At 47.7% G+C, this 14,590-nt stretch overlaps 1 protein-coding gene across 2 annotated transcripts in view; it reads right to left on the reverse strand.

The window, feature by feature from the left end:
* Window positions 1–4,567, reverse strand: part of NDC1 (NDC1 transmembrane nucleoporin) — a 43,382-nt gene extending 38,815 nt beyond the window's left edge. Inside the window, exon 1 of one of the 2 annotated variants that reach the window (XM_088479307.1) lies at window positions 4,068–4,275. In XM_088479307.1, the coding sequence (XP_088335433.1) occupies window positions 4,068–4,124 (57 nt within the window). In that variant the 5' untranslated portion in view covers window positions 4,125–4,275. Of the gene's footprint in view, window positions 1–4,067; window positions 4,276–4,346 lie in introns of those variants that run through there. The other variant, XM_088479308.1, reaches the window with a different exon arrangement.
* Window positions 4,568–14,590: the final 10,023 nt, after the last annotated feature.

Below are 14,590 nucleotides of genomic sequence, written 5' to 3' on the forward strand. Positions count from 1 at the left end.
TATATAACCCTCACAGACAGGTGTGGTGTATACTGCATGCACAGACCAGCTATTTCTTCTATATAAGCCTCGCAGACAGTCGAGGTGTATACGGCATGCGCATACCAGCAATATCTCCTATATAACCCTCGGAGAGGCGCGGTGTATAAAGCATGCACAGACCAGCGATAGCTTCTATATAGGCCTCACAGACAGCCGAGGTGTATATGGCATGCGCATACCAGCAATATCTCCTATATAACCCTCAGGGAGGCGCGGTGTATAAAGCATGCACAGACCAGCGATAGCTTCTATATAGGCCTCACAGACAGCCGAGGTGTATACGGCATGCGCATACCAGCAATATCTCCTATATAACCCTCAGGGAGGCGCGGTGTATAAAGCATGCACAGACCAGCGATAGCTTCTATATAAGCCTCACAGACAGGCACAGTCTATCCAGCATGCACAGACCTTCGATATCTCCTATAAAAGCCTCACAGACAGGTGCAGTGTATACAGTATGCAGTGACCAGCAATATCTCATATTCTTCACAGACAGGTGCGGTGTATACAGCATGCACAAACAGCCATGTAACCCGTTATAGGTGTATGTAGACTATGGATTAACACTTCAGCTGCTGTTACTACACATACAGGCATGGTTGCGTATAGATCCCCTTTAGTTAATGTACCTGGACGTGATGTCGATGAGATGGAAGAAGTGCGGTTCCATGCTCTTAAAGCACTGTTATTTTGTCCAAAATGTAGTAACCAGCCACCAACAGTAGAAACTGGTACCCTCGTGGGCTTGCTTTGCTTGCCACAGGCTACTACTCCCAATAGATGTCCACATGGATAGCAAATGATGAGGGTAAATTTACTGAAGGTGATCCATCTACAACCATACAGAGCATGCCCTGGCACCATAGCTGCCAAGTTAGCTTATAACAAGCGGAATTGTTTTGTTTTTTTCCCCAAGTTGCCTGTTTTGGGGCTGTTTTTATTTAAGGTAGCTTATTTTTGGGCTTGAGTAGCCAGCTACCACTAATAAGGTAAGCACTTGTTACATATCTGCTTTTAGTGTTCCTGCTAGGCGAGCCATCCAGGAGTGTCTGCGCAGAAGCGTTTGTTGGGCAAGACTGCATTCTAGGAAACGGGGCCGTGTTGCTCCTGTTTTCTGGGAGAGGCAAGGCCAGGATCTGCGTCCATGGACGCAGACTTCCTGGTCTTGCAGGCTGACAGGACCCAGCCAAACTGCGGAAAGCTTCAGCTTCCGCAGCCTGACCAAAGGGGCAACCATCGCGACCATCTTGCGGTGATCCCAGACTGCGACCTCGGTCACAGCAAGGGAGGTGTCAGACACATTCTGCTGCACTTGCATTTTAGCAAGGACGGAATTGCAAAGCTGCTTTTGTGCGGCTTTGCAATTCCGTCCTCTGCTGAATCAGGCCCCGAGTGCCCTGCACTTTACTTCACACAATAGAGTATTTTCATAGAGCAGAGAAATGCCCATTTTTGCACATAAATCTTTATATGTATTTTCAGGGCTGGAAGTCAGACGATATACAGCGGTATGCCATACCGCTACTTCAGCCAGTAACCACCGCGGTAGTTGTCAGCGGCGCTGGTAGCAAAAGAGAAGCTGCAGTATTATGTGGAGATGTTTCCCGCTGAGGACTCATCTCTAAGCAGCGCTGGCTTAGTTGACCAAGTATCAGATGACGGGTCCTGGCGGGCCGAAGCTAGGACAGATTCGCCGGAGGTACACAACGTAAACCAATCACAGATCAGCGGCCAAATAAGAATCTTTGGCGGTAGCCTTTCAAATTTGGCGCCGGCCCCTAGCCAATCACGGCTTGCAGACCGTCAGCCAATCAGAATCGGCTGCATCTGATTGGCTGCTAGTCCGTGCCATGATTGGTTCACAGCCTGCACCAAGTCCAAAATGCCACCGCATCTGCCCCGGCACTTCAGCCCAGCGCTGATCAAAGTAGTGTCCCTGCATAATGCTGGGCCGCCCGCAAGAGCCCACTGCCAGCCAGGGGACAGGGAGGAGAAGCCGAACTCTGCCAGCGCCAACTCCGGATATGGAATTAGAGGTGCAAGGGGGTGGGAGAGGGTAGTAGGCAGTGAGAGGTGCAAGGGGGTGGGAGAGGGTAGTAGGCAGTGAGAGGTGCAAGGGGGTGGGAGAGGGTAGTAGGCAGTGAGAGGTGCAAGGGGGTGGGAGAGGGTAGTAGGCAGTGAGAGGTGCAAGGGGGTGGGAGAGGGTAGTAGGCAGTGAGAGGTGCAAGGGGGTGGGAGAGGGTAGTAGGCAGTGAGAGGTGCAAGGGGGTGGAAGAGGGTAGTAGGCAGTGAGAGGTGCAAGGGGGTGGGAGAGGGTAGTAGGCAGTGAGAGGTGCAAGGGGGTGGAAGAGGGTAGTAGGCAGTGAGAGGTGCAAGGGGGTGGGAGAGGGTAGTAGGCAGTGAGAGGTGCAAGGGGGTGGGAGAGTAGTAGGCAGTGAGCGATGCAAGGGGGTGGGAGAGTGTAGTAGGCAGTGAGCGATGCAAGGGGGTGGGAGAGTGTAGTAGGCAGTGAGCGGTGCAAGGGGGTGGGAGAGTGTAGTAGGCAGTGAGCGGTGCAAGGGGGTGGGAGAGTGTAGTAGGCAGTGAGCGGTGCAAGGGGGTGGGAGAGTGTAGTAGGCAGTGAGCGGTGCAAGGGGGTGGGAGAGTGTAGTAGGCAGTGAGCGGTGCAAGGGGGTGGGAGAGTGTAGTAGGCAGTGAGCGGTGCAAGGGGGTGGGAGAGTGTAGTAGGCAGTGAGCGGTGCAAGGGGGTGGGAGAGTGTAGTAGGCAGTGAGCGGTGCAAGGGGGTGGGAGAGTGTAGTAGGCAGTGAGCGGTGCAAGGGGGTGGGAGAGTGTAGTAGGCAGTGAGCGGTGCAAAGCGTGGGAGTGTGTAGTAGGCAGTGAGCGGTGCAAAGCGTGGGAGTGTGTAGTAGGCAGTGAGAGGTGCAAGAGTGTAGTAGGCAGTGAGAGGTGCAAGAGGTGGGAGAGTGTAGTAGGCAGTGAGAGGTACAGGGGGTCAGAGAGGAAAGCAAGTAGTGTGAGGGTATGCAGTCGGGAAGCCGGCGGACCTAATCCCAACAGCCGGCTTCCCGACTGTCATATCCCGGCAAGGATCTAAAGACAGGCGTCGATATGCCGACGCCTGTCATTAGACATACGCTGGGAGCCCGGCATCCCGATCGAAGGGACGCCGGGCGTGGATAGCCACGGAGGAGGGGGGAGGGTTAGGCACCCCCCCAGGAGGTTAGGTTTAGGCAGCAGGGAAGGGGGGGTTAGGTTTAGGTACACGGGGGGAGGGCAGGTTAGGCACCACTAAGGGAAGGTTAGGGGGGGGGCAAATTAGATTAGCTAATACTTATCTGAGATCAATCACGATTTCCACTGCTGCCGGGATGCTGGCGTCGGGATTCCAACTGCCGGACATGCGTCCAGCGGTGAATCATACCGATCCGGTGGGCGAGTGTGTTAGGCAGTGAGAGGTGCAAGGGGTGGGAGAGTGTGTTAGGCAGTGAGAGGTGCAAGGGGTGGGAGAGTGTGTTAGGCAGTGAGAGGTGCAAGGGGTGGGAGAGTGTAGTAGGCAGTGAGAGGTGCAAGGGGTGGGAGAGTGTAGTAGGCAGTGAGAGGTGCAAGGGGTGGGAGAGTGTAGTAGGCAGTGAGAGGTGCAAGGGGTGGGAGAGTGTAGTAGGCAGTGAGAGGTGCAAGGGGTGGGAGAGTGTAGTAGGCAGTGAGAGGTGCAAGGGGTGGGAGAGTAGTAGGTAGAGAGAGGTACAGGGTTGAGATAAAAGCAGAGGCTGAATCATATCAAAATCCCTAAAGTGTTGGGAGGGGTTCAACTAAAATTTCCATACCCCAACTTCAAAATTCCCACTTCAAGCACTGGGTATGTTAATAAGATGAACAGTAAATAAAGTTTGTGGTTTTCATTAAAATTACTCCCACCCTCGTACCACCACATTAAGGGCTTTTGTTTTGGGTTTATTGGACACAGTGCTGCTGTTACAACATGCTGGGACTGGATGTGTGGCGACTGCCGGACGCTGCTTACCCCTGGTATCACTGCACACAAGTGACATCTACACACAATAGACTTCCCCACAAACATCCTGTCTGGTGTAGAGTGACACTATCAGCTGTCCCACCACACACTCCATGCTCAGGCAGCCTGCCATCCCCAGTTGATGCGCCGAGCCAAAGAATGCAGGGACCTGTAGTTCCGCAAGAGCTAGAAAGCTGCTGGCTGCCTTCCTGTAGACAGTATGTGGTGTGAGTGGGTGCACGGTGTAATGCCGATGTTGCCCCCCTACCCTGGGCCGCCCGCTGTTACCTGTCTTTCCCCGGCCACGATCATGTCGCTGCCGCTTCTTCTAAATTCACTCATTCAAACACTGAGCGCGGCGGCGGCATGGGGAGAGAAGGACCCCGCCGGGGGCTGCCCGCCGCGCTGCCTGTATGAAACCGGTGCAGACTGCAGAGACCATGCTCCTATCGTCACGTGGTTGCGACGTCAGTGAGGTCCCTTCTCCAACTAGGAGTAGGATCTAGCAGCAACCCTTTCCTGACAGCAGTGATGCTTGGACTTCCTATAGCAAAGGCTGCCCGCTCTGCTGCCTGTATAAACTTCTAATTCCTACTGAAGATACCTGTCTGCCGCTGGAGATGTGCTGCCAGCAGTGAGATTGGATCTTCTTGCAGACAGAACTGCCCCCTGTGCTGCCTGTGACTAATTCTGTTGCACTGTTGGAGTTTGTTTAATATCAACTCTCGCTCAGGCATACAGTACACTAGATTTCCAGATTTGACAGTTTCCAGAGACACTTAGGTCATACCCCTTTTACAATTTACCCACTATAATTTTAAGTACAATTATTACATTAATCTAATTAAAACTAGATGTGGGGGTAGGAGGTTGTGGGCAGGGGTCGGTCAAACGGGAGACTTGCACACTCTTCCAGGTGGCCGGGAGCGCCACCCGATTTTCAGAAGCCTCAACGTAGGCAAGCGTGGTGTCACTGCAACATACTGTACATCACTGAGGCAGGTTAGAAGAATATTACTAGTAATGATTTATAATTGTTCAGAGTCACCATGGCAACCACAGTCAGATGATGTAGTGTACAGAGAAGCATCATATCTATCAAAATATATTATGTAATGCTGCTAGGAGAGTGTCTACCAGCTGTTCACTGCCTGCCCGCCTCACTTCCCCAGCCCCTGTAGCCAACACAATGTGGCTGGTGAGACACAGTGTGGTATGAGACTGTAAAGACACAGGGCTTGAAGCTAGAGAGACAGAGGGGCAGCATAAGGCTGAAAAAACAGGGAGGCGACATGAGGCTGGAGATACACAGGATGGCATGAGTCTGGAGAGACATGGGTAGCATAAGGCTATGGAGAGATGGATGACAAGGTTCTGGAGAAACACGGGTGGCATGAGGTTGGAGGGACAGTGGGCGGTATGAGGCTTTGGAGAGACGGGGTGGCATGAGGATGAAAAGAGTGGCTGGCATGAGCCTGGAGAGACACAAAGGGTGATATGAGGCTTGAGTGATTGGGTGGCATGATGCTGGAGAGACTCAGGCATGAGGCTGAGGAGACACAAAGGGGGGCATGAGGATTGAGTGACGATAGCATGATCCTGGAGAGACAGGAGGCAAGCGGTTGGAGTGAACATTGAGAGATATGGCTGGAGAGACACAGGGAGATATGGCTATGTGGCGGCCAAACTAGCTGGCGACCTAGAAAATGACCATACTAAAATAGTATATATTGATCTTTTGTCACAATCTTGTTGAGATATTGAATCCATGCAAGCAATATTTTGACCCAATGCTATGCGAGCGGCCAGGAGGCCGCTCAAAAGAACAGAGGGCCTGCCCAGATTCAGAGCGAGCGCTCTGTCAGGGCGTCCGGCTCTGAATCAGGGCCTGAGTTCCTGATGAAAAACAGCACTATATCTACATCAAAGCTTTCCAGCTCTCATCCTAACCCAGTGCTTCATGCTCCTTCACTATCCACCACGGTTGTCGCCCCTGTCTGTCTGCCCCTCCCCTTTAGAATGTAAACTCTCACGATCAGGGCCCTCTTCCCTCACGTGCTTCTCCTTGCCTTTTACAGCTTGAGTCTCCCATATCCAAAATGCTTGGGACCAGGGGCATTTTGGATATCGGAATATTCCGTATTTTCGAATATCTGCATACCATAATAAAAGATCTTGGGAATGGGACCCAAATCTAAACACAAAATGCATTTTTGTTTTATATACACCTTATACACAGCCTGCAGGTAATTGTATACAATATTTTCAATAATTTTGTGGCTCAAACAAAGTTTGTGTACATACATGAAATTCATTTAGGTTTCATATACACCTTATACACACAGCCTAAAGGTAATTTTATTCAATATTTTTAATAATTGTGTGCTTTAAACATAGTTTGTGTACATTGAACCATCAAAAAAACAAAGGTTTTACTATTTCAGTCATGCTAAAATATTCCGTATTTCGGAATATTTGGATATGAGAGACTCAACCTGTACTATCATTTACTCCTGACACCCCAAATGGCACTTAACACTTGGTTGCTGAAGCCCTGCTGCTTATTTAGGTGTTATGCAGCAATGTTTATAAACCATGTCATTGTCGTGCATTGTTTTGTACTGTTAAAAACTTTTTATTGTGTGCTCATTTATTTAAGTACTTTGTAAGGTGCTGTGGAACCTTTGTGGGGCCACATAAATAAAGCTAATGATAATAATAAATAGGGCTTTTAATACTACATAGCAATACATTAATATTGTGTATATCTTTAGCTATAAATCTAGGACTTATTTATGAGATGTGTGGTGTAGTTTGTGTTTCTCACGCTCTCCTGCATTAGGCGTCCTTTTGTATTGTGCTTTTCTGCTACTTTATTACTATATTAATGGTAACAGGACAGGAAAACATACAGCATTTTTCCTTAAATAATGACATTAAAATACTATTTAAAAAAAAAAAAAATGTCTTTCATTCTTTTTTTTATTCTATTTCATTGAGCTGAGTATTAATCAGTGTGCTATTTTAATGGTAAATTTGGGTTGAAAAGACTTTCTATGGCTGTGATAAGGGGCAATAGAAACCTTTCTTATTACCTTAATAATTAATAGGCCCCTATGACTGTAATCAATTTATATGTGAGAACTGTGAGTTTCCGGAAAGAAATCCCTCAGAAACACTACTATCGTATCACAGTGTCTATAGTCTGCGCCTGCCATTAGCTGCAAGGCATTGTGGGAGCGGCCAGTGTGTGATGTCGGTTAGTAAGGGGCAGGCAGCTTCTGGAAAGCTCTCTGCAGCTGTAACTGAGCGCGCAGACTGAGGAACGGTTCTGCTGGTTGCAGCACGTTTCTACAATATCTTCTATGATCACTTTATATCTACAAAATTCAACTTAAACAACATAATTTGCTGCCAAATGGAAGAAAGACTGACACTTTTCTGCTTCTTTCATGACTAATTCACGCTATTTCACAGCCAGGGTTTCTCGTCAGGTAGCCACCGGGTATTACCTGTGAGGTCGTTATGGCGGGGGGTCTCTGGCAGCGGTGCTGGTGTTTGGCGTGGGGCATTGGCTGCGCATGGTTCTGTGCAGGCACATTGTCACTAGGCCTGGTGAGGTCTGGTGGTGTTTCCGTTCCGTTGGCATGGGCGCCGCCATCTTGCCTGCGGCCATGTGATTCCGGCTGTCCAATCCTGGTAGGTCATGTGCTCATTCCAGCCAGTCACAGCGCGGCTCTGAGTATTTTATTTGCCAATCCCATGTCTTCTAAGTCACTTATTAAAAACTCCACTTTTTCATTTAAGTCTGCTTCTGTGTCTGCTCCTATCACCACCCCGGATCCACAACAAATTCAGAACCTCACAGTTTGCACTGGCCCCATGGATCCGGCCACGGAACAGGAGTCTGGAGTGGATTTATTTAGCTGTATTGCTGGTTGTTTAGAAAACCTGGAAGCTATGCAACATCAAATGGCCCAGTTCCTACAGGAGATGTCTAAACGCCAAGATAATCTGCAAACCTCGTTAATCACCGCTGGGGTAACAGCAACTTCACCTCCTCCTGTGCCTGGTAATAAAGGGACCAGGGTATCCCCTCATCTACATCTACCCATGCCAAGCAAATTTGACGGCAATCCTAAGCTCTGTCGTGGCTTTTTAAATCAGTGTGATATACACTTTACGTTACAGCCTGATAACTTCCCCACCGCTAAAACCAAAGTGGCATACATCGTGTCCTTGCTGACCGGCTCGGCTATGGATTGGGCCTCCCCACTCTGGGAGCGTTCAGACTCGCTGCTGGATAACTATACAGACTTTGTATCTTCATTCAGGAGGATTTTCGATGAACCTGAATGCACAGTGTCAGCATCGTCCAGCATCATGACCCTGAGACAAGGAACCTGTCCTGTCAGGCAATATGGCGTACAGTTTCAAATCTTGGCGTCAGAACTTAAGTGGAATGAGGAGGCCCTCACCTCAGCTTTTTGGCATGGTCTGTCCGACCGATTAAAAGATGATCTGATTACCTGTGAGCTTCCTACCAATTTAAATGATATGATCTCACTCTGCAACAAAATTGACCTACGCTCCCTTGCCTACCCATCCTCCTATAGATGAGGAGCCCATGCAGGTGAACCAAACCCATCTCTCCAAAGAGGAATGTCAGAGAAGGATGCTAAAAAACCTCTGTCTGTACTGCGGAGATTCGGGTCACCTGGTGGCCTCCTGCTCCCGCAAGTCGGGAAACGCCCATTCCTAACTGACCTTGGGGACATCAAGTTAGGAGTTATTTGCCCATCCCCAAACACTAAAGATTTCAAGATTTCCTTAGCTTTGGATCTCAAGCCCAACCCTGTCTTCGTCTCTGCTCTATTAGACTCTGGAGCAGCCGGAAACTTCATGACTTCCAGCCTAGTTGATAAACTACAGATTCTTTGTTCATCTCTCAAGCAAGCAATTTCCCTGACTTCTGTAGATGGACGTCCTCTAGCTAAAGGAGTGATCACCAAGGAAACTCAGCCAGTATTAGTTCGTGTTGGGGCACTCCACTCCGAGTCTTTAAAAGTCTTAGTGATACCAGAGGCTTCTCAAGAAATCATTTTAGGACTACCCTGGTTACTCCAACATAATCCCAGGATAGACTGGTGTTCAATGCAGATTGTTTCATGGGGAACTGACTGTCAGAAATCCTGTCTTCCCAAAATACGACCTGTAAAAAAGACAGCTTTGTTACCGTCTCCAGCTATACCCGAGGAGTACTAGATGTTCTCTGATGTTTTTTCCGAGCAACAGGCGAACCTCCCCATAGAGAATGGGACTGTCCTATCAAGCTGCTGCCTGATCAGATGCCCCACCCCGTGGTCTCACCTATCCTCTATCCGTGCCTGAGACTCAAGCCATGTCAGAGTACATCCAGGATAACCTAGCAAAGGGACTTATTCGACCTTCCACCTCTCCCGCTGGAGCCGGCTTTTTCGTTGGCAAGAAAGACGTAGGCCTAAGACCTTGTATAGATTACCGGGCCTCAATGATATAAGGATTAAGAATCGGTATCCTCTTCCCCTGATCACTGAATTGTTTGACAGAGTTAAAGGTTCCATCATATTCTCAAAGCTGGATCTGAGAGGGGCTTATAATCTCATCCGCATTCCTGCTGGCGATGAATGGAAGACCGCCTTTAATACTAGAGATGGACACTTTGAATACCTTGTAATGCCCTTTAGGTTGTGCAATGCCCCTGCCGTGTTTCAGGGCTTTGATAATGAGGTTTTCCGGGACTTGTTGTACGTCTCGGTTGTAGTTTACCTGGATGATATATTGATTTTTTCGTCTTCTGTAACAAAACATCATGAGCATGTGAAGGAAGTATTGTCCCATCTGAGAAAGAACCACCTTTACTGCAAACTGGAGAAATGTGTCTTTGGGGTTCCCAGTGTGCCATTCCTTGGTTATGTCATCTCTGGCTCCAGTCTAGAAATGGACCCCAAGAAGGTGCAGGCGATTTTGAATTGGTCCCGTCCTCAAACTTTGAATGCTGTCCAGAGATTGCTTGGGTTCGCCAACTACTATAGACGTTTTATTAAAGGATTTTCATAATTATTGGCTCCCATTACCGATTTGACCCGAAAAGACGCTAACCCTGCCCTATGGCCACCTGAGGCAGAGACTGCCTTCCAACTTTTAAAACAGGCGTTTATTTCAGCTCCAGTCTTACGACAACCAGATTTGGATAGGCCATTTCTAGTGGAGGTGGATGCGTCTTCAGAGGCCGTGGGTGCAGTTCTTTCCCAGCGTTATGACGTTAATCGAGTTCACCCTGTGGGTTCTTCTCCAAGAAGTTTTCTCCTACCGAGAGAAATTATGCCATTGGTGAGCAAGAACTTTTAGCAGTAAAGTTAGCATTAAAAGAATGGAGATACCTGCTGGAAGGGGCCAAGTTTCCCTTCACTGTCTTCACGGATCATAGAAATTTTCTCTTCCTCAAGAATCTTCAGTGCGTGAGTCCTCGTTTGGCCCAATGGGCGATATTTTTTGCTCGGTTCCAGTTCACCCTGACCTTCCGGTCTGGAACCCTTAATCAAAAGGCAGATGCCTTGTCCAGATTTTTTCGCTGTGATGACAAATCAGAGAATCAACAAAATACCCGTTTTGGAGTCAAGAGTCTTCGCCACCTTACAGCTACAGCCTCCTACAGGGAAGTTCTTTGTGGCCCCGGAGTTAAGGAAGCAGCTCCTCACCTGGGCTCATTCCTCTCACTTTGCAGGTCACTCAGGTACCCGGAAGACCTTGGAATTTTTTAAAGAGAGGCTATTGGTGGCCATCCATGAAAGCAGACGTGTCGGGATTTATTTCTTTATGTTCTTTGTGTGCCCAGCATAAATCTTCACGTCAGGCACCGGATGGTGAGTTATTGCCACTACCTATTCCATCACGTCCATGGACGCATCTCTCCATGGACTTCGTCATGGATCTGCCAAATTCTCAAGGGTTCACTACCATCTGGGTTGTAGTAGACCGATTCTCTAAAATGGTCCATTACATACCACTAAAGAAATTGCCTTCTGCCCCTGACCGGGCTCACTTGTTCGTTCAACATATTTTCCGTCTCCATGGTCTTCCAGCTGAGATAGTCTCTGACCGTGGTGTTCAGTTCACAGCAAAATTTTGGAGAGCCTTATGTTCTGTATTGTAAGTTAAGCTAAATTTTTCTACGGCTTATCACCCACAAAGCAACGGTTCCACTGAGAGGGTTAATCAAGACCTTGAGACCTTCCTGAGGAATTTTATGACATCTTTCCAGGACAATTGCTCTGCTTGCTGCCATGGGCTGAATTTGCTCATAACGCCTCCTACCACTCTTCCACGAACCAAACACCATTCCAAGTGGTCTACGGCCTTCATCCTTGGGTCCCTGAATTTCAAAGCCTGCCCGTCTTTGATGTCCCAGCTGTAGAAGACACTGTACAGGAATTTGCTTCAATCTGGTCTCAAGTTCGTACTGACCTTGAGAAGGCGTCCTCCCGTTACAAATTTCAAGCTGATAAGAAGTGTAGGAAAATACCACATATGCAAGTTGGAGACCAGGTCTGGTTGTCCACCCGGAACCTATGACTTTGAGTGCCATCCATGAAATTTGCTCCACATTTCATCGGGCCCTTCTACATCATAGAAGTCATTAACCCCGTGGCTTATCGCCTTCAACTACCCCCTTATCTGAAAATTCCCAATTCCTTTCGTGTCTCCCTGTTGAAACCCCTGGCTTCTCCCCATGTCCAGACTGAAAGGGGCATAGAGTTTGAGGTCTTCCAGGTCTTGGATTCCTGTCTCCGCAGAGGACATTTGCAGTACCTACTGGGCTGGAGGGGCTACGGCCCAGAGGAACGTTGTTGGACCGATGCTGGAGATGTCCATGCTCCTGCACTCATCAAGAGGTTCCATGCTGCCCATCCGGAGAAGCCTGGTGAGTGTCCTGAGGCCACCCATAAGGGGGGGGTACTGTCACGGCCAGGGTTTCTCGGCATGGTAGCCACCGGGTATTACTTGTGAGGTCGTTATGGCGGGGGGTCTCTGGCAGCGGTGCTGGTGTTTGGCGTGGGGCATTGGCTGCGCGTGGTTCTGTGCGGGCACATTGTCACTAGGCCTGGTGAGGTCTGGCGGTGTTTCCGTTCCGTTGGCATGGGCGCTGCCAACTTGCCTGCGGCCATGTGATTCCGGCTGTCCAATCCTGGTAGGTCATGTGCTCATTCCAGCCAGTCACAGCACGTTACTGAGTATTTAGGAAGGTCCAGAGCCTTCCTTCCTTTGCCAGTGCAACGTGTTTCTCAGCTGCGGCTGAGATAGAGTACCTGTGCCTTACCTGCCTGCCTGTCTGTTACGTTACTAGCCTAAACCTTGCCTGCTCCAACCTGCTGGATTTACCCCGCACCCTCCACATACCTTTCACATGCCTGAGTACCTGAACCTGCTGTTCCCTGCACCTTCCCTCCCTTCACTCCCAGCTGGACTTCATTACCACGGCCTGCATTTTTTACAGCTCATCATTCCTGCACTCTGTTACAGCTCACCATATTTGTTTACTGGACTGTTCCTGCCTGTCACTATCTGGACATTTCCCATTAACCCTCACTACAGTTATCAAGTGCACTTTAGTGCTATACCTGGACTTTTTATTTGCCAATCCCATGTCTTCTAAGTCACTTATTAAAAACTCCACTTTTTCATTTAAGTCTGCTTCTGCTTCACCACCCCGGGTCCACAACAAATTCAGAACCTCACACGCTAGTTGTACAAATACTCCCCTGGTGAGAGCACCATCACCAACTGGCCTTAAATATATCTATAACTTTATAAATGTAAAGAAATGCTGTATATGCTAGATTTCTATATTGCTTTATAGTTTTATAAAAGTCCAGCTGCCATATGACTTTGTGCCATTTACCTCTATCGATACCTCATTTAAACCTCTAAGAGCAATCCTACCTATACCTTCTAAATCCTGCCTATACCTTCTAAATTTGTTGCAATTTAGCGTAATGAGTCTCACAGTAAATAAATGCCTTCAAACTTTGAATGTGTTTCCAAAGCACAAAAAGTTATTATTCAACATAAAAACAGATGGTTACATGCTGTGATCTAAAGACAATTAGCGCAAATAAATCATACAGACCCAAGGTACAGTTGTTATATATGCATGCGCTTTGGTCCCAGATACCGGCATCAACAATAGAAACCTCCGTCAACAGCACAGCAAGAAGAGTCCCGACTGGGGTCAGAGAACGCACATATATACTCTTGCAGGGATTGGAAATACAATAGGCAAGTTTGGCATGATTCCATTGGTTCTTCTTAAAGGTGTCTCGGTTACAGGATCATTTATTGGACAATTTCAAATAGACACAAACAGCCTCCAACCGCCATTTGTATCCTTTTTTCCGCTGCATGCACATCTAAGCTGCTAACATTACAGAGTACATTTTAATGTTTTAACTCTCTATAGTCCATAGTTCGCAGACGCATGTTCCAATCGTCTCACCGATGGTACCGGGAATCTGTGGAGACAGAGTGGATCAGTAGAACACCAGACACGGTCTGCTTACCATGTACTAAGCCTTAGATGTCAAATAATCTTTATTACACAACATTAATAATCACTGAATAAACCTTGAATATTACACTTTAATACTAGGGAACCTTTCATGTAAGTGTGCAGTGTGTAAGTATTAGTGAATTGGGAAAAGACGCTAGTTAGTGTTGTGTGACTGTGTTTTGTGGAGTATACTATGGTGCGTGTCTTGCAGGGATGATTAGTGTATATGTTTTATCGACTGTATTTATGAGGTGAGGACTTTTAACTTTCTATTGCATGGGAATTGCATGACGCTAAATAATAGCATCGCCGTATGTACTTATAGTGGCGAGTTTCACTAAAATGGCGCTGGGCGGCCAGTCGCAAAATGGTGTCTCATTGCCATTCGCAAGATGGCATCGCCCCGATTTAATTTTAAACAGATCCTGTCTCAGCCAATTATCTGACTACGACAGTCCACCCTTTGATAGCAAACAACATGCTATCATACACTGGTCTTCAATTTAATTTAGGCTTACATTTTGACATACTATTTAATGTTATTATGGGATGGCACAAGGTGGTTCTTAATCCATCAATAATGTGTCTCTAGAAGGGGACATAAAACTACCATTATACGCACACCGCGGATCTTGGGAGATCATGGGAAAGATGTGGGGATGCACCTATCCTATAAAGGAAGGCCTGAGGGGGAATAGGGACTTACATTATTTGAGATGTTTTAAAATAACATTTTAATAATACATTTTATGCATGTCTAAATATAATACATTATACGATGGTATTTCCTAGTTCAGGGTTGTAATGCAGTTCTACATTTACCTCAGTATTCATATTGTCACTACTGACCACCATCATAATTTTGTTCTTCCGGTTTACCTTATCTTTACATTTTACACACTTCAACACAGTAGGAACACACCTGACACATATGCCAATTACT

The sequence above is a fragment of the Taudactylus pleione genome, unplaced genomic scaffold (assembly GCF_031769625.1).
Source record: "Taudactylus pleione unplaced genomic scaffold, aTauple2 ptg000230l, whole genome shotgun sequence".
Lineage (NCBI taxonomy): Eukaryota > Metazoa > Chordata > Amphibia > Anura > Myobatrachidae > Taudactylus > Taudactylus pleione.